Source organism: Thalia democratica, chromosome 1, assembly GCF_965202585.1.
Source record: "Thalia democratica chromosome 1, ktThaDemo2.hap1.1, whole genome shotgun sequence".
NCBI lineage: Eukaryota > Metazoa > Chordata > Thaliacea > Salpida > Salpidae > Thalia > Thalia democratica.
In genome coordinates, this window is record NC_139165.1 from 96,125,237 (window position 1) to 96,146,472 (window position 21,236).

Sequence of the window (21,236 nt, forward strand, 5' to 3'; positions counted from 1 at the left end):
ATGAGTTTTGCACCAAAGCTCAATTTTGCACGATTTATAGTTATGCACGAAAGGTCATTTTGCACGAAAGTAAACAAATATATTAAAACAAGACAGAAAAAAATATGTATAAACTAATATAAAATCAAAAAGAAATAAAAAATTGAAATTGCTGACTGATGGTCCCAAGGTAAGAGTTAGGGGTAACAGTGACAGTAAAATAACAAATAACTTATAAAAATTATAAAAAAAAAACCAATAAATAAAAATAAATTAATCAAAAACAAAAAATAAGTAACCGACCGAGGTTAAAAGTTAGGGGTAACAGTGATAGTATAAAAAAATAAATTAAAAACGAAAAAATGATAAAAATATTCATTCAATGCAAAAATGCTTCCGTGCAACTTCATCTTCATGCAAGTTTCCCCACTCGTGCAAAAGTGTCTTCGTGCAAAAGTATATTCGTGCAATTTGTTTCCTCCTGCAATTTCGTACGATCGTGCAAATTTAAAAGCTACGCGTTTTTTTATTGAGGTTTTTTGTCAAAAAAAGTAACTCTTCTTGAAGACTCTGATGTCTGAAAATATATTAAAAATATAATTCATGAATAAAGATGAAAGTGTAGTTGAAACAAATCATTTTAAATGTAATTTGAGCCACAAATTAAAAGTTCCAAATTTCTCTAGACCAGATAAAAGTCAATTAACAAATAATACTGAGTCATATATCCAAGTTGTTAGAAACAAATTCCGTAATTTAAAGATTCAAGTTATGCACATGCATAAGTTTAAAAACAACCTGAATAAAAATCTTCAAAAATCTCTTCAAAAACTTAGAATCAAAACAAAAAACAAAGAAATTGTAATTGGAAACTCAGACAAAGACGGCAAAACTATTGTAATAAATTACAAGGATTATATTTCATTAATAACAAAAGCTCTAGATGAAAACTACGTGGAACTGCCTTACAATGAGAAAGAAATTTTAATAAAAATGACAAAATTAAAAGAAAATATTAGTCAAATTTTAGTTGATATGTGGAAAAAGAACTATTTAGACGATAACCTGCTATTTATTACAACTGGTATGAAAAAAACTAAAACTGGTATTTTAAGAAAAGTCGCGGGACCATCTGCGAAATACTTTACTAATAATAACTGCGGGTATATATATCCTTTATGGAAAACCCATAAGTTAAATCCAGATATTCTCAAAACTTGCAGTATTAAAGATATACCAACTAGAATAGTCCAAACCGCTGGTAATACATATCTAAGTAGGTTAACAGCTGTACTCAACCTAATATTAGAACCGATTAGTGTTATTTATTGCAAAAAGGGAATTAATGAATACTGTAAAGATTCAAAAAGTTATTTAGAAGACTTAGAAACTTGGAAAAAATCATATGATGATAAAAATTGTATTTTAAGTACAGTTGATGTCGTAAATTTGTACCCATCATTATCAATAGATTTAGTGAACAAAGCTCTTGTGGAAGCATTAGAATTGTGCTCAGATTTTGAGACACCGATGATCAAATACTTAGTAACGTTATCAGAAATAGCTTTACGCAACAACTTTATAGTATTCCAGGAAAAATATTTTAAACAGAAGAAAGGTATTATTACTGGTGACAACAACTCCGTTGTCATAGCTAATATCTCTTTACATTATATAATGACGAAAGCTTCTAAATTAAACAAATCACTATTTGTAAGACGTTACATTGACGATATACTATTGATATCAGAGAATATTTCAGTATCAAAAGAAATAATAAAAGATCTCAGGAAAACATTTAAAGAGTACGATCTAGATTTGACATCAACAATAATGTCGGGAGAAAATGAGGTAGATAAGTTACCTTTCCTAGATATTGAGCACATTCTTACTAGAGTAAACGAAAAAAGTTTTTTCTACACCAGAAATTTTACGAAAACTACCGCAGTAAATTCTACTTTTTTGAACGGAAAATCTTTCCACCCACTGAACATCTTTAAGGGTATAATTACAGGCGAAGAAAAAAGATTGAAAAGAATAAATGAAAGAAAAGAAGATTATTATGAGAGTCTGAAAAAACTTAAAACTAAATGTTTAGCATCCAATTTCAATCCCAAACTAGTAGAAGACCAATTTAAGAAAATTTATTGCAAAAATGAGAATAAGAACGTTCCAATTGAACAAAAAGACATATCTAAAAACGAAAATGTATATTGGTCTACTCAATTTAAGAAGCTTCTAAGTTTCACTAAAGAGGAATCTAAACTTTTTCCTTCAGGTAAAATATCCTTTACAAAACCAGCGAGCCTGAGAAAACTTTTAAATAGTTTTAGTCAAATTGCAAAACAAAAACAAACGAGTACTAAACTAAGCAAAAAATGTGAAAAATGCTCACTATGTGGTAATCATGGCAAACATAAAAACATGGTATTTGATAAAGAAACTTTAAACATTCAGGGTAAGACAATAAAATTGAAACCGAATCTGAACTGCAAAAGTTATGGAATTTACGCAGCTATATGCACAAAATGTAATAGCAACTATGTAGGACAAACTAAAAACAGCTTCAGTACAAGATGGACAGCACATAGATATAGTTGGAATAGATCAAAATCAAATTTTAACCCAAACGATATAACAGATGAAAATGCCTTATATAAACACTACTATGTTAAACACAAGAACGATCTACAGAAAGAGTGTTGTTTTGATGACGCGTATGAAGTTGTTTTTTGGAAGAACCAAATTTTAAGAACCTTGACTATAAAGAATATTTTTGGATAAATAAACTCAAATCAAATATTAACTTAGCTAAAACACAATACAGTGATTTATAGGGGTAGAGTAGTTAAAGTACATATTGTTAGATGCATCTGTTTTGTATATTTTTTTGTATTTCTTTGTGTTATTTAGTAGTTCTTAACATACATTTATATATTAATTGCATATGTAATTTTGTGGAGCAAAACTTTTTTTAATCTTATAGGAATAAAGTAAATGTGTTTTTTTTAAAGTTTTTTTATATATAAAGTGTTTTGTTTGCTGTTAATAGATGTCATTTTATCAATTAAAAACATTTTTATATATATATATTTTATGTTTTAATTTTTGTTTTTACAGCCGTATTTTTGTATTGAAAATGTCTAATAAAGGACGAAAGCTTTGCAACTAAAGTGTTCTGGTTATTGTTTCATTGACAGCTATTTAAGGGCTATTAGTTTAGCTTTTTTGTATTTGAAAATTTAAGTATAGCTTTGTCTGAAACAAAAGTTAATTGGAGTTGTTTTTTGACCCCGGCTTACGGCTTACCTGTTTTCTTTATTAAAAATATATTTACTTTACCTGAAAACTGTTATAAATTATTCTTTTTCCTTTTTCATATTATCTACAACCCTCGCTTTTGACTAAGACAAATGAGAAATTAGATGATATAATTAAATTATTTAATCATACAAATAATTAATTGCTATTTTTTTAAACGAAACCTGTTATAATAAATAGATTTTGCTTTTCTTGTCATAAACATGACTATACTGTAGTTAAAAGAAGTAAAGAGTAACTTATTTCAATATTTTTGAAAAATCATTTAAATAAATTCAAAATTTATTATATTATCAAATTCTAACCGAGCAAATTTTTTTTTTACTTTTTATTTTTCAATCATGTTACGTAAAAATAAGCTGCTATCAGAAAGCCAAAACTTTAACAAAATTTTAATTTTTTTTCAAAAATCAAATAAATAAACTATACAAAAACATCTTAGTAAATAATTAAAAACTAGAAATTAAAATCTAAAGTACAAGTAAAAAACAGTCAAAACTATTAACATAAAAGCACACTTTGTTCGTAAAGTATGCACAGACTTAAAGTAGTGCTATCTTAAAAAGTTGTTACTAATAACTTCAAAGTAGTATCGTCTCTGAATTATTTCAAATGCTATCAAAAGTTTATAAAATTTATTTAATTGTTCTAAACTAACAGAGACTGTTTACAGCTAGTTAAATGAAATCGCTTTGATACAATTAACGCTTTAACTTTTATTACAAAACATCAAGCGCATCTAACATATTTCATAAAAAATATTTTTACAGCTCCTTGATAATCAAAAGTTCTTTCTTTAAAATTCCGAGCTCTTTTATAGTTTTACTTGAAGTTTGGAGAGAAAGCTGAAAGAAAAATAAAAGTCAAATAAGTAAATATATAGAGCATAATTAACAAATTGATACTTAATAAAGATAGGGAAAGGAAAACGTTAAAATATATGTTTTAGAAACATTCATATGCAATTTTTTTTTATCTAAGTTACTAGTAGTGTTAAAAAGCTATTAAAAAAAAACTATATAGTTATCCAGATGTTTATACTGTTGAATTTAATTTTTATGTTATATACTAAGTTTACTCTTAAAATTAACTTCTAACTAATTTACAAACAATACTTCCATGATGTTATCACTTATGACTAAACAACATATAACTAATAATTGTTAGCGATTTTTTTTGTGAAAAAATTAAATTGAAAAAAAAAACTACATACATTTTCTCTGGGATGTTTAATGATTATAAACTCTCATTTGTCAAATCCCAACGATGCAATGAAGTCAGTTTTTGTCTGCAAAGTGTCAACTGAATGTAGAAACTTCTCAATGACATATTTACCACTAGGAAGCTTGAACTTGATGGTGAACTCCTGCCAAAGTATTATATAAATTAAATTATGTGATTGTTTGTTTAGCATTATACTATATTATATTAGCATATAACTCCTAGTAACATTTGTATCAAATTGGATGAAATTCATAAAAACAAAATAAAAATAGTGTGTGAGTAGAAAGGTGTTACTGAAAGTTATGGTTGTACATATTTTTTGGTCATTTTTAAAATTACAATGGTTAGTTAAAGGCTGTTTTCAAAAATAATAGTGTTCGAATAGTAACAAGGTAGTTTTTTAGGTGAATGTAAGACAATACAGAACCAAGTGTTTTAGTAAGTTCATAAGTTTTTGTATATTTCAAACAGTAATACCATTTAAGTAGTTTATACATATTCAGGTTTTTTTGGTTAGTTTAAAATTAACTTCAAAGGGGTAGGTAGAAATACAGGTGATGTAATTATAAATAAGATAAAGTATTCTTAACTTGAATAATAAAATTAAAACCGAAAGATCATTGTACTCTTCAACAGTGACGTAACATTAATTCAAACACAAACACTTTGTTAAATTTCTCGAATATTTGTCAGCTAGTTTTCAAGTAGTTAATTGAACACTCTATTTTATATTCTATCCCATTTCAAAAACACTGTAAAGTGGTTATTAATTGAAATCAAAGTAAACTATCTGTCATCAAATAAGTGATAAACATAAAAAAAATATACAGATAAAGATCATTTTAATCTTAGCGTTTTTAAACAAATGTTTCATCATTTGATTTTCTTATAGTCATTTGTATATTTTGTTAAAAACTTTATTTGGAAACTATAACGTATTTTACACTGTTGTAAATTAGTTATAATTATTCTAAAAAACAATTTAAAATACTCGTAGTACCTTTAAGTTTTAACGTATAAAAAACTTTCGTAGGCATTAGTTTTAGTTATGATTTTTAATCAGTTTTGTCACCACTTTTTATTTAGTCTATTGTAGTTGTAGTTGTACTTACACTTTGAGTTTTTAACTACTTTTGGCTTTGCTTACATTTATATATTAAGTTTAAATTAGTTTTAGTTACACATTTTGTTTTACTTATTTTTAACTTTATATAAAGTATTTTAAAAAGCCCTATTTAAACAGCACATTAAGTATTTGGCTAAACATAAACACTGACTAGTATACTTATGTCATAATCATTTTTCTATCACTATCGAGTAAACCTTTAGGTTTCATCTCAACAATATTTATTAAAAAACTACCTACTATCACTGTAAATTAAACTTTAAAACTCTTTTGTGGTTTTTTATAGCATATTTTTTTTAAACAACCTTATTTAAAAAATAGATTTTTTCATATTTAATAATTTAAAAACTTTTAAAATTTGTATGTTAAGTGGACGCAAAAAATTTCTAATTCTATTAGTCTTAAATAATATAAATGAATAGTTCTTAGACTTTTTAATAAATATTTTAAGAATTAAACAAGATTTTCTTTCTTTTCGAAAAAAAATGAAAAGATTGAGTTGCATTCGTCGTTTACTAGTCTTTAAAATATTTAAAATAAAAATATTTAAGATAATCATAAAAACTTAAAATATTAACTTGATAATAACAACATATTACATCTGTTGAGACAAGAAAAAAAGAAACTCAAAATAAACCCATAAGTACTTTAAATATACTCTAGCTTTAGAAATATATTTTAAAAATAATTATTACAAAGTAATTAGGTTTGAAAAATAAATAATGAATTTTATTTTTAAATAAATTAAGAGTAAACCAAATCAGTTTCATACATGGAAAATAGCAAAAATTTTGAATATTTTTTTAATATTTATGGTTATTTTTATTACATTTGTAATAAATGAAAAATGGTCAAATATGCTCGAAGACTTTTTTGCCAAAGGGTCAATCTTGCACGTAGGGACACTTTTACACAAATGGTCATTTTTGTACGAGAGTAAGAAATACAATGAGCTTTAGTATAAATAAACATTTTAAAAATATTGAAAAATAAGTTACCAACCGAAAGTGAATGTTAGAGATAACAGTATTAGTTGAAACAATGATATGAAAGACGAACGAAATTATTATTTAAAAAAACGAGCAGAATAAAGTGATAAAACCAAAAAAAAATTATATTTATCGACTTTTATTGAGGTTATAGTTACTAGTGTAGTAAAGAAAAACAAAAAAAAAGCAAGTAATGAATACTACTAATATAATAAAAAAATAAAAATAATAGAAAAACTTAAAAAAAAAAGCTACTGTCCAAAGGTAAGTGTTAAAGATAACATTGATAATTAAAATAAATAAAGAAATTAATAACAAAATAAAATAATTTTAAATTAAAAATGAACCATTGAAAAAAGTCTTCATGCAAAAAGTATAGAACAAAAGTGACCGATTTGTGCAAAATGTTCTTATTGGAAAAGTGTTCCTTCGTCAGGTTTTACTTTTAATCGTATTATGAAAAGTAAACTTCATAAACTGCTAACTTAAATAGTTGTAAACATTATTCTACCATAATGTAGATAATAAGTAATCATTTGCTGTACTTCTGTATTTAGTTGTTTTAAACACTTGTTTTTTTGATTTAACATTTTTTTTATAGTTTTATTTTAAATTTATGTTTTAGAACCTAATTTATTTATGTATTTTTAGTTTATTTCTTTTTTTTTTCTCGTGTTAAATTGTTACTCGTTCAGAGATGACCAAATGTGCAAAAATGTCTTTATTCAATTCTGTCCCCTTGTTCAATTTAGTAACCATGTGAAATTTCACTTCATAAAAATTTTGACCCGTTTCCGAATCCAAGTACTTTGAAAAAAAAAAATTTTGCAATAGAAAGAGGTAGTTGATTAAAAATAACCAAAAAAAAACAATGCAAAAACGAAATTCTATATTTTACATATTTTTAAGCCGGAACTGTGTTTTTTTTCATAATTAGTCTTAAACGCTTTCTAGTGACTTATTTAATCAATTGAACTTAAAAAAATGTTTGACGGACTACATAAATAAGGTCGCGGGTAGCAGATATTTCTTTTGAGGGCAGCATTACATTCAAAATAACAATGTGCTGGCGGGATGCAGATTTAACCTTCGCGGGCCGCAGTTTATCGACCATTAGTTTGAATGATGCTAAAATAATTTAATAAGTATATGCAAATTTTAAATTAATTATTTTAAATATCAATAAAACTTCATTATACTTTAAGCATGTCAGCTTTCTAAACAAATAATGATCAAGAAGTTTTAACACTTATATTCTTTTAACATTTATACAAAAGCAAAAAATTAAAAATCATAAATTAACAATTCGTAGAAATTAAATCACTATTTACTATTTCAAAATTAAATAAACGAAACTGATTCATATAGTAATAAGTTTTTAAATAAGAGTTATTGGATAATTTTCGTTAAATACTATACAGCTGTTTCTATTTTAACGAAGATGACTAGAAGTTATGGTATTAATCATTTAGTGTTAAATAATATAGTTAATCATAAGCTTAAAAACGTATAATTAAACTTTACAGCATTTTGTAATGATAAACTATAGTTTAATATCTTGTTCAAATAAATGTAGTCAAAAAATTTTAGAATGATAAAGTTATATTTAAAACTATTAATGAAAATGATAAAAATAAAGAAAATAGTGAACAAGTATATGTAAAAATACTTAGATAAGCAAACAATAAAAGTAATTACCAGTTATTCACTAGCTTTAAAGAAACAATTAAATTCAAGTTATAATCAAGTAAGTACGTTTCAGGAATAAATAAATATAGTTTGATTAATAAAAAACAAATTAAGAGTAAACTCAATCAATGCTAAACACTTAACTTAGCAATAATGTTAATAAATATTATTGATATATTTATTGTTGTGTTTTTTATCATTTGTAATGGATAAGAACGGGCAAATATGCACGAAGACTTTTTTACCAAAGGTACAAACCTGCGCAAAGAGATACTTTTACAACCAGGGTCATTTTTCTACGAGAGTGATAAAACAATAAAAGTGATTAAAAAAAAAATGAAATAATATTAGTAAAAATGTAGTTATCTACCGAAAGTAATGGGTGCACAACTATTTTAATTCGGACAATTTAAATTTTGACAATTCAAATTCTTGAAAAAAAAGTTCAAACGGCCACAATTTAAAAACTAATGTATATTTAAAAAAAAAAAAACATTTAAAAGTCATCTTAATATCTACAAGTCATTTTTTCCTTTTTGATAAAAATTAAACATAATTTGAAATTAGGTTTAAATAAAATAAAAACCAAAGTTATTTTCAGTGATTTTAAAATATTTTGAAAAATATTTGAGATTTTGAAAAAAACCAAAAAATTGCTTGTAGATATTAATAAAATCTACATATGTGTTCTTTATTTTTTTCAAATTTTAATTATTTATTGAGATATAGTCTTTTAAATAATTTTTCAAGAATTTAAATTGTCGGAATTTGAGTTGTCGAATTTGAATTGTCATGTAACCGAAAGTTATTGTTAGGGATAACAGTTGAAGCAAAAATTGTTTTTTAATTACTAATATTATTATCATTAAAAAAAATGACAAAAAATTAGTAAAATATGTTATTTAGAAAAAACAATATTAACGGCAAGTAATAGTTAGGTTATGAGTGATAGTAAAAAAAACAATAAAAAGCAAATAATAACTAATGAATACTAACTGATGCAAAAAAAAAAGAAAATAATTAAATAACTTTAATTGTTAAAAAAAGTTATCGACCAAAGGTAATTGTTAGGGATAACAGTGATAAAAAAAGAGAAATAAAATAAATTAACAAAATAAATAGAATATTAAAAATTTATAACAAATTAAATAGGTTTAAATAAGAATCAACCCTTTAAAAGTGTCTTCGTGCAAAATTGGCTGGTGCAAAAGTCACCCATTCGTGAAAAAGTGCCCCCTCGTGCAAAAGCGTCTTATAGCAAAAGTGATGATTCGTAATATTTTCTCCTAACCGTTTACGAAAAGTTAACTTCAAAACTGCTAATTTCAATACTGTATATATTTATTCTACCATAATGTAGATAGTTATTAATCATTTTTTAAACTGTTAATAATGTCTCTATAAGTTATAAGTAGTTGGACTAGGAAAAAGTCTTAATGAAGTTTACTATGTTTAAATATATAAGTATCTGAAATAACAAACAAGGTTTGAACAAAATGTTTCATCTTGTTTTTTTTTATAATCTATGGTTTTAATCATAGATTATTATAAACATACATATGCATAGTAAAGTATAAATAAAAATGTAAGATTTTCTAAATTAAAAAATTTCAAGAAATTGATTTAATGAAAAGATTTGATACAATTCAAAAATGTAAAAAAAAAGCTAACTATCATAAGTTAGCAAATATTTAGTGACTTTAAGTTAAATTTGTCATATAAGTTGTTTTTTCTTTATAAGTATTATGTTATTATTTGCTTATACTTTAGAATTTCTAGACACTGTTAAAATCTATAAAAGAAACAAAAGACTAAACAAATTTAAACTGAAACTTAGTACTAATATAATTATTTTATTTTCGCTTTTTTTTTAAATTGATAGAACAATCATTGCATTTATGTTGATTTCAAACATAAGCCACATGTTAATGTTTAATAAAACTGTTTAAAAAGCTAAGTATGTAAATAAAATAAGAATTTATGAACCAGGTTTTCTGCTTATGCAGTTTATGAAAACAGTATAAGAAATTTGTTGTTATAAAATAAATTATCTTTGTTATTGTTATATATTTACATTGGTCACAAAGAACATTAAAAAGTCCTTCAAAATTATATTTTTAATAACTTTTCTTCTTAATTTATTTTACATTTAAGTATTTACTTAACCAAACCGAAAACAGTTTCTGAATATTTTAGATAATAAAGTTTTCAGTAAAGCATCATGGATTGTAACGGAGTAGAACGTAACCCGTTGCAGTATCACATAAGAAACAGAGGAAGGGATGTCCAATGGAGAAGTGACAATTTTTACCATTCATATTTATCATGACCCAACCCACGAAATAACACTAAACGATCGAGCTGCCAAGAAGTAATTGATGCATTTTTGGATGCGAAAATAGTGATGACAAGAAAATTTAAAAACCAATGGTAAAATATAATTCAGAGTGTTTAATTTATAATGATTGATTCAGTGCTCCGTATAATAAATTATTTACTTATTTTTGGCTTCTTTATTAAAATAGAACCTATTAATAATTATAAGGGTCAAATAAGAAGCTTATAACTGTAGTAAGACGTATTAAAATTCAATTATTGTATCGTATTTTTTTACATTGAAATTAATCAATCTTGTATTTAATTATTGTAGCGCTTCAATAAAATTTGTAAATGCTTAACTATAACTTTAAATAACTATTTTAACAGTTTATTTCAATAAAAACATTTTGTGCATGACTGAACTTTTATTGGCTTTCATATTATTTTTATATGTATCAAATGCCAACAATTTAAGGCAAGCTACAAGAATACTAAAAAACATGTTATTAAAGTGTACCAGAAATATAAAACAATTAAATGAAAAAACCAAATAGTGATGTTTATTTTTAATTCCAATTACAAAGTTTATGTTAGATTTTACCGCAACCTGATGACGATTTTTGTACCAAGTTGTTTATTTAAATAGTTCAAAATAGCAAAATATATGCAGGAGATACTTATCATGAAATAGAATCTATAAAATTGTTCAAAATCGTTTGAATTAGTGTTCCTTCCATAGCTGTAGAAACTAGTTTTAACTTAATTAACATAAATTTAATATACTTATTGTACAACATATCATTATAAAGTTACTGAACTTGTTCAAAAATACTCGAGTTATTAACGTCTGCTACTATAACAAAAATAAAGTTTTCTAACAAAATTTAAGTAAAATAGTTAAATAAATTTCTAAAACAAATTGTAAAATATAAGTTTGACTAATATAAATAGTAAAAATATATTCTTAATTATAATCGAGTTTATAACAAGTCTTTTTGTAAAAAGTTTGATATATATTAACAAATGAATAAGTAATATTTTCACAAATTATTTATAAAAACTGTTATTACAATTTGAAAAAAGATTGAGTTTGATCCACTAAGTAAGACAACTTAGTATACTATTATTACTTAGTTTTTGACTACATATGTATATAAACAAAATATCTAATTATAGATTACAAGCTACAAGCTACAAGCAAGCTACAAAATTTTTTAAATCCAGTCTAAAAAGTATACCAGAAATGAAAAACAATTGAATTAAAAAAACAAAATAGTTATCTTTTATTTTAAATTAAAATTATAAACTTTATGTTATATTTTAATGAAACCTGATTAAGATTTTCGTACTAAGTTGTTTATTTGAATAGTTTAGAATAAAAAATACATACAGGAGGTTATTATCATGAAATAGAAGATAAAAAATTGTGTAAAATTGTTTAAATTAGTGTTCCTCCCATAGCTGTAGATATTAGTTTTAACTTATTTCACATAAATTAATATACTTGTTGTACAACATATCATAATAAAGTTACTGAGCTTGTTTTTAAAAATTTGAGGTATTTCACATATCCTACTTTAAGAAAAATAAAGTTTTATATACAGCATTCAAGTAAAATAGTTAAATAAATTTCTAAAACAACTTGTATATATAAGTTTGTCTAACAATTAAAATAAAAATATTAACTAAAATTTAATCAAGTTTAAAACAACTCTTTTTGTAGAAAGTTTGATGTATATTAAGAAATGAATAAGTAATATTTTCACAAATTATTCATATAGACCGTCATCACAATGTGATCCACTAAGTAAGAGGACTTAGTATACTATTATTACTTAGTTTTTGACTACATATGTGTATAAATAAATTATCAAATTATAGATTATGTTTACAAAATGCGATAAAGTTTAGTCAGAAGTTTTTAAGCTTACCAAAAACTTTTATATTTAACACTTTCTGACTAATACCATAAATTCTAGTCAACTCATTTAAGTAGAAATAGCTGTAACGTTTTTAACGTTTAATATCTTATATTATTTTCTTAAAAACTTATTACTCTATGTATTAATTTTTGAATTTATTATTAAAACAGTAAATAAAGAATAAATTATACGAGTTTTAACTTAATGACTTCTTGAACTTATTTTTTTGGTATATTTGTTAAAATTGTAAATTATTCTAAAATTTCTTGCTTATAGTTAGCTTTCAAACTACATAAAATTTAAAGTCTGTGAAACTAAAAGAAATAATAAATAAATAAAATTATTGCATATACTTCTTAAATGTTTTTACTATCAACTATATCTTTTGGTAATTACATTATATGTGTTTTTATATTTTTATTCGAAAATGACATCTAATTATAAACAAGATAAAGTTTTCTAAACTTGGGATACAAAATTAAAAGTGAAAGATTATCGTACTCTTCAACAGTGACGTAACATTAATTCAATCTCAAACACCTTGTTAAATTTCTCCAATAGTTGTCAGCTAGTTTTCAAATAGTCAATTGAACATTCTAAAATATATTCTAACACATTTTAAAAGTACTGTAAAGTGGTTATTAGTTTAAATTAAAGTTAACTACCTGTCATCAAATAGGTGATAAATAACATAAACTATACAGATAAAGATCATTTTAATCTCAGCCTTTATAAACAAGTGTTTCATCATTTAATTTTTTAAAATACCTTTCTATATTTTATTTAAAACTTTATTTGTAAGTTAAAACATATTTCACACTGTTGTAAAGTAGTTTTAATTATTCTAAAAAACGATTTAAAATACTCGTAGTACTTTTTATGTTTAAACTTATATAAAACATTCGCTGGCATTAGTTTTAGTTATAAGTTTTAATCTGTTTTGGTACTATTTTAGATTAAATCTATTGTAGTTGTAGTCAGTTTTATTATTTTTCACAATTTGAGTTTTTAACTAATTTTGGCTTTGCTTACATATGTATATTAAGTTTAACTTAATTTTATTTACACATTTTGTTTTATTCATTTTTAACTTTATATAAAGTCCTTTAAAAAGCCCTATTTTAACAGCACATTATGTATTTCGCTAAATATTAACACTGACTAATTTATTTACGTCATAGTCAACTCTCTATCACTATCTAGTAAACGTTTTGCTTTCATCTTAACAATATTTATTTTAAAACTATCTACTATCACTTTAAATTAAGCTTTAAAACTTTTTTGTGGTTTTTTACCATATTCTTTCAAAAACGACCTTATTTGAAAAAATGATTCTTGCGTATTTAATAACTAACAAACTTTTGAAAATAGTATATTCAGTGAACGCAAAAAAAGTTTAGTTTTATTAGTCTTAAATACAGTTTAGCAAATAATACAAATGAATAGTTATCAGAACTTTTAAATAAAATATTTTAAGAATTCAACAAGATTTTTCTTTCTTTTCTAATAAAAAGAAAAAAATTGAGTTGTATTAAAACGTTCATCGTTTAATAGTGTTTTTAAAGAATTAAAATAAATATAATTTAAACAAGCATAAAAACTTAAAATATTAACTTAATAATAACAACATATTACATCTGTTGAGACGAGAAGTAAAAAGAAAACTAGATACAAATCAATAAGTACTTTAGATATACTCTAGTTTTTGAAATATATATTTAAAATTAGTTATTACCAAGTAATTAGGTTTCAAAATTAAATAATCAGTTTTATTTAAAAATTAATTAAGAGTAAACTTAATCAATTCTTTACATGGAAATTAGAAAAAAAAAAGAAAATTATTTTTTATACTTTTATGATTGTTTTTATATCATTTGTAATAAATAAGAAATAGTCAAATATGCTCGAAGACTTTTTCGCCAAAGGGTCATTCTTGCACGTAGGGACACTTTTACACAAATGGTCATTTTTGTACGAGAGTAAGAAATAAAATGAACGTTAGTATAAATAAATATTTATAAAGAATTGAAAAAAAAGTTACCAACCGAAAGTAAATCTTAGAGATAACAGTATTAGTTGAAATAATGATAAAAAAAAAGACTAAAAAAATCATTTTCAAAAAAAGCGAGAATAATAAATTAATATAACTATATTAAAATTAAATTTATCGACTTATATTGAGGTTAGAGTTAACAGTGATAGTAAAGAAAAACAATAAAAAGCAAAAAATGAATACTACTAATGTAAAAAAAAGTCAAGTAATAGAAAAACTTTAAAAAAAAGCTAATGTCCAAAGGTAATATTAGAGATAACAGTGATAATAAAAATAAGGAAATAAATAGATTTATAGAAATTAATAACAAAATTTAATAATTTTAAATAAAAATGAACCCTTGAAAAGTGTCTTCATGCAAAATGTTTTGTGCATAAGTGATCAAATCGTGCAAAATTGAGCAGTTGTGCATAAGTGTCTTATTTAAAAAGTGTTCCTTCGTCAGGTTTTACTTTTAATCGTATCATAAAAAGTAAGCCTCATTGACTGCTAAATTAATTAGCTGTAAATATTATTATACCATAATGTAGATAATAAGTAATCATTTGTTGATCTTCTGAATTTAGTTGTTTAAAACACTTGTACTTTTAATTTGACTTTTTTTTTTCTTTTAGTTTTTTTTAAATTTATGTTTGAGATTTATTTTTTTTCAGTTCATTCCTTTTTTTTTCGCGTGTTAAATTGTTACTCGTTCAGAGTTGACCAAATGTGCAAAAATGTCTTTATTTAATTTTGTTCCATTGTTCTATTTGGTAACCATGTACAGTATCACTTCGTACAATTTCGACCCGTTTGCGAATCCGAGTACTTTAACAAAAATCTTTTTGCAGTAGAAAGAGGTAATTGATTAAAAATAACCAAAAAAACTATGCAAAAACGAAAATCTTAATTTTACATATTTTTAAGCCGAAGCAGTATTTTTTTATTTTAATTAGTCTTAAATGCTTTCTAGTGACCTATTTAATCAATTACATGACTGTACTTATAAAAAAATGTTTGACGGGCTACATAAACAAGGTCGCGGGCAGGAGTTATTTCTTTTAAAGGCCGCATTCTATTCAAAATAACAATGTGCCGGCGAGATGCAGATTTAACCTTCGCCGGCCGCAGTTTATCGACCATTAGTTTGAATGATGCTAAAATAATTCAAAAAGTATATGCAAAATTTAAAATAATTATTTTAAATATCAATAATACTTCAATATACTTTAAACTTGTCAGCTTTCTAAACAAATAATGATCTAGAAGTTTTAACACTTATATCCTTTTAACATTTGTACCAAAGCAAAAAATAAAAAAGTCAAATACTAACAATTCGTAAATATTAAATCACTATTTACTATTCTAAGCTTAAATTAACAAAACTGATTCATAGAGTAATAAGTTATTTAATAAGAGTAATTGCAAAATTAACGTTAAATACTATACAGCTGTTTGTATTTTAATGAAGATGACTAGATGTTTTGGTATTAATTATACAGTGTTGAATAATATAGTTTTTCGATACCTTCAAAATTTCTAATAAAACTTTATAGCATTTGGTAATGATAATTTATAGTTTAATATATTGTTCATTTATATGTAGTCAAAAATTTTTATTATGATAAAGTTATATTTAAAACTATTAATGAAAAGGATAAAATAAAGTAAAAAGCTAAGAAGTATATTTAAAAATACTTTGACAAGCAAACAATAAAAATTACTATCAGTTATTCACTAGCTTCAAAATAACAATCAAATTTAAGTTATAATCAAGTAAGTACGTTTCAAAAATAAAAATATATAGTTGGTTTAGTAAAAAACAAGTTAAGAGTAAACTCAATCAATGATATACACTTAACTTAGCAAAAATGTTATTGATATATTTATTGTTGTGTTTTTTATCATTTGTAAAGAATAGGAACGGGCAAATATGCACGAAGACTTTTTTACCAAAGGTACAAACCTGCGCAAAGAGATACTTTTACAAATAGGATCATTTTTCTACGAGAGTGACAATACAATATAAATGACTATTAAGAAAAAAAATATGAAATAATATGAGTAATATATCAACCGAAAGTAATAGGTGAACAACTATTCAAATTCAGACAACTCAAATTTCGACAATTCAAATTCTTGAAAAAAAGTTCAAAGCCACAATTTAAAAAATAATGTATATTTCTCAAAAATAAAAAATACATATAAAGGTCATATTATTATCTACAAGTCATTTTTTTCTTTTCGATAAAAAATAAATATATTTTGAAATTCGGTTTAAATAAAATAAAAAAACAAAGTTATTTTTATTAATTTTTAAATATTTTGATAAATATTTGAGACTTTGAAAAAAAAAATGGTTTGTAGATAAAAATAAGATCTACATATAAGCTTTTTATTTTTTTCAAATTTTAATCATTTATTGAGATATAGTCTTATAAATATTTGCTTTAAATTGTCGGAATTTAAGTTGTCCAAATTTGAATTGTCATGTAACCAAAAGTAATTGTTAGGGATAACAGTTAAAGCAAAAATTCTTTTTTAATTACTTATATTATTATCATTAAAAGAAAGTGACAAAAAAATGGTCAAACTATCAATTAAAAAAATCGAGAATAATAAAGTAATAAAACTATATAAAATTAAACTTATTGACTTATAGTGAGGTTAGAGTTAACAGTGATAGTAATGAAAAACAATAAAAAGCAAATAATAACTAATGAATACTAACTGATGCAAAAAAAAAATATAATAATAAAATAACATTAATTGTAAAAAAAAATTATTGACTAAAGGTAAGTGTTAGGGATAACAGTAATAATAAAAATAGAAATAAAAAAAAATTAACAAAATAAATGGAATATTAAAAATTTTTAACAAAATAAAATAGGTTTACAAAAGAATCAACCCTTTAAAAGTATCTTCGTATAAAAATGTCTTGTGCAAAAGTCACCGATTCGTGAAAAAGTGCCTCTTCGTGCAAAAGCGTCTTATAGTAAAAGTGTTGATTCGTAATATTTTCCCAAGCCATTATACGAAAAGTTAACTTCAAAACTGCTAATTTAAATAGTGTAAATATCCATTCTACCATAATGTAGATAATTAGTAATCATTTTCAAATTGTTGGTAATGTCTCTATAGGTTAAAAGTAGTTGGACAAGGAAAAACTCTTTATAAAGTTTACTATGTTTAAATAAATAAGTATCTGAAATATGAAACAAGGTTTGAACAAAATGTTTCATCTTGTTTTTTTAAAATGTATGGTTTTAATCAAATATTATTATAAACAAACATATGCAAAGTTAAATATATTTGTAAAATGTAAGATTTTTTTAAATTAAAAATATTTCAAAAATTTATTTTATTGAAAGCTTAATACAATTTAAAAAATAGAAAGAAAAAAGCTAACTATCATACGTTAACAAAGATTTAGTGATTTCAAGTTAAACTTGTCATATAAATTGTTTTTTCTTTATCAGTATTCTGTTATTATTTGCTTACACTTTAGAATTTCTAGACACTCTTAAAATCTATAAAAGAAACAAAAGAATTAACAAATTTAATCTGCAACTTAGTACTAATATAGTTATTAAATTTTATCATTTTAATAAAAACTGATAGAACAATTATTGCACTTATGTTCAAACATAAGCCACATATTTATGTGTAATAAAACTGTTTAAAAAGCTAAGTATGTAAATAAAATATAAATTTATGAACAGTTATTCTGCTTATGCAGTTTATGAAAACAGTCTCAAAACTTTGAGGTTATTAAAAAAATTATCTTTATTTTTGTCATACATTTACATTGGTCACAAAGTACGTTAAATAGTCCTTCAAAATTATATTTTTAATCACTTTTCTTCTTAATTTATTTTACATTTAAATATTTGCTTAACCAAACCGAAAAAAAAATTACTAATTCTTTTAGATAATTAAATATAAAGTAAAAGCATCATGGATAATGAAGCAGTGGAACGGAACCCGTTGCAGTATCACATAGGAAACAGAGGAAGGGATGTCCAATGGAGAAGTGACAATTATGATAATTTAATTTTATCAAGACCCAACCCACGAAATAACATTGAACGATCGAGTTGCGAAGAAGTAATTGATGCATTTTTGGATGCGAAAATAGTGATGACAAGAAAGTTTAAAAACCAATGGTAAAATATAATTCAGAATGTTCAATTTATAATGATTGATTCAGTGCTCCGTATAATAAATTATTTACTTATTTTTGGCTTCTTTATTAAAATAAAACCTATTAATAACTATAAGGGTCAAATAAGAAGCTTATAACTGTAGTAAGACGTATTAAAGTTCAATTATTGTATCGTATTTATTTACATAGAAATTAATCAATCTTGTATTTAATTATTGTAGCGCTTCAATATAATTTGTAAATGCTTAACTATAACTTTAGTTAACTATTTTAATAGTTTATTTCAATAAAAACATTTTGTGCATGAGTGAACTTTTATTGGCTTTCATATTATTTTTATATGTATCAAATGCCAACAATTTAAGGCAAGCTACAAGATTTTTAAAAAACATGTTAAAAAAGTATACCAAAAATATAAAACAATTAAATGAAAAAAATAAAATAGTGATGTTTATTTTTAATTCCAATTACAAAGTTTATTTTATATTTTAACGAAACCTGATGATGATTTTTGTACCAAGTTGTTTATTTAAATAGTTCAAAATAGCAAAATATATGCAGGAGATACTTATCATAAAATAGAATCTATAAAATTGTTTAAAATTGTTTGAATTAGTGTTCCTTCCATAGCTCTAGAAACTAGTTTTAACTTATTTCACATAAATTTAATATACTAATTGTACAACATATCATTATAAAGTTACTGAACTTGTTCAAAAATACTCGAGTTATTTACGTCTGCTACTATAACAAAAATAAAGTTTTTTTAACAAAATTTAAGTAAAATAGTTCAATAAATTTCTAAAATAAATTGTAAAATATAAGTTTTGCTAGTATCGATAGTAAAAATATATTCTTAATTATAATCGAGTTTATAACAAGTCTTTTTGTAAAAAGTTTAGTATATATTAACAAATGAATAAGTAATATTTTCACAAATTATTTATAAAAACTGTTATTCCAATTTGAAAAAAGATTGAGTTTGATCCACTAAGTAAGAGGACTTAGTATACTATTATTACTTAGTTTTTGACTACATATGTATATAAACAAAATATCTAATTATAGATTACAAGCTACAAGCTACAAGCAAGCTACAAAATTTTTAAAATACATGTCTAAAAAGTATACCAGAAATGAAAAACAATTTAATTAAAAAAACAAAATAGTTATCTTTTATTTTAAATTAAAACTATAATATTTTGTTATATTTTAACGAAACCTAATTAAGACTTTTGTACCAAGTTATTTAATTGAATAGTTTAGAATAAAAAATACATACAGGAGGTAATTATCATGAAATAGAAGCTAAAAAATTGTGTAAAATTGTTTGAATTAGTGTTCCTCCCATAGCTGTAGATATTAGTTTTAACTTATTTCACATAAATTAAATATACTTGTTGTACAACATATCATAATAAAATTACTGAGCTTGTTTAAAAATATTTGAATTATTTCACGTCTCCTACTTTAAGAAAAATAAAGTTTTATTTACAACATTCAAGTAAAATAGTTAAATAAATTTCTAAAACAACTTGTAAATATAAGTTTGTCTAACAATTATAGTAAAAATATTAACTAAAATTTAATCAAGTTTAAAACAACTCTTTTTGTAGAAAGTTTGATGTATATTAACAAATGAATAAGTAATATTTTCACAAATTATTCATAAAGACCGTCATCACAATGTGATGAAAACATTGAGTTTGATCATTTAAGTAAGAGGAATTAGTATACTATTATTACTTAGTTTTTGACTACATATGTATATAAATAAAATATCGAATTATAGATTATGTTTACAAAATGCGATAAAGTTTAGTCAGAAGTTTTTAAGCTAACCAAAAACTTTTATATTTAACACTTTCTGACTAACACCATAAATTCTAGTCAACTCATTTAAGTAGAAATAGCTGTAACGTTTTTAACGTTTAATATCTAATTTTTTTTTTTTAAAAACTTCTTACTCTATGTATTAATTTTTTAATTTATTTTTAAAACAGTAAATAAAGAATAAATTATACGAGCTTTAACTTAATGACTTCTTGAACATATTTTTTTGGTATATTTGTTAAAATTGAAAATTATTCTAAAATGTTTTTCTTACAGTTTGCTTTCAAACTACATAAAATTTAAAGTCTGTGAAACTAATAGAAATAATAAATAAATAAAATTATTGTAATACTTCTTAAATGTTTTTACTTTCAACTATATCGTTTTGTAATTACATTATATGTGTTTATATATTTTTATTCGAAACTGACATCTAATTATAAACAAGATAAAGTATTCTAAACTTGGGATAAAAAACTTAAAGCGAGAGATCATCGTACTCTTCAACAGTGACGTAACATTAATTCAATCTCCAACACCTTGTTAAATTTCTCCAATAGTTGTCAGCTAGTTTTCAAATAGTTAATTGAACATTCTAAATTATATTCTAGTACATTTTAAAACCACTGTAAAGTGT

General features: G+C 23.4%; 1 protein-coding gene across 1 annotated transcript; it reads left to right on the plus strand.

The window, feature by feature from the left end:
* The first annotated feature begins 756 nt into the window (after nucleotides 1-756).
* Nucleotides 757-2,763, plus strand: LOC145841691 (uncharacterized). The gene is made up of 2 exons (XM_082949044.1): nucleotides 757-2,257; nucleotides 2,621-2,763. The coding sequence occupies exons 1-2, from the start codon at nucleotides 757-759 to the stop codon at nucleotides 2,761-2,763; spliced, it is 1,644 nt and encodes a 547-aa protein (XP_082805170.1).
* The last annotated feature ends 18,473 nt before the right edge of the window (nucleotides 2,764-21,236 follow it).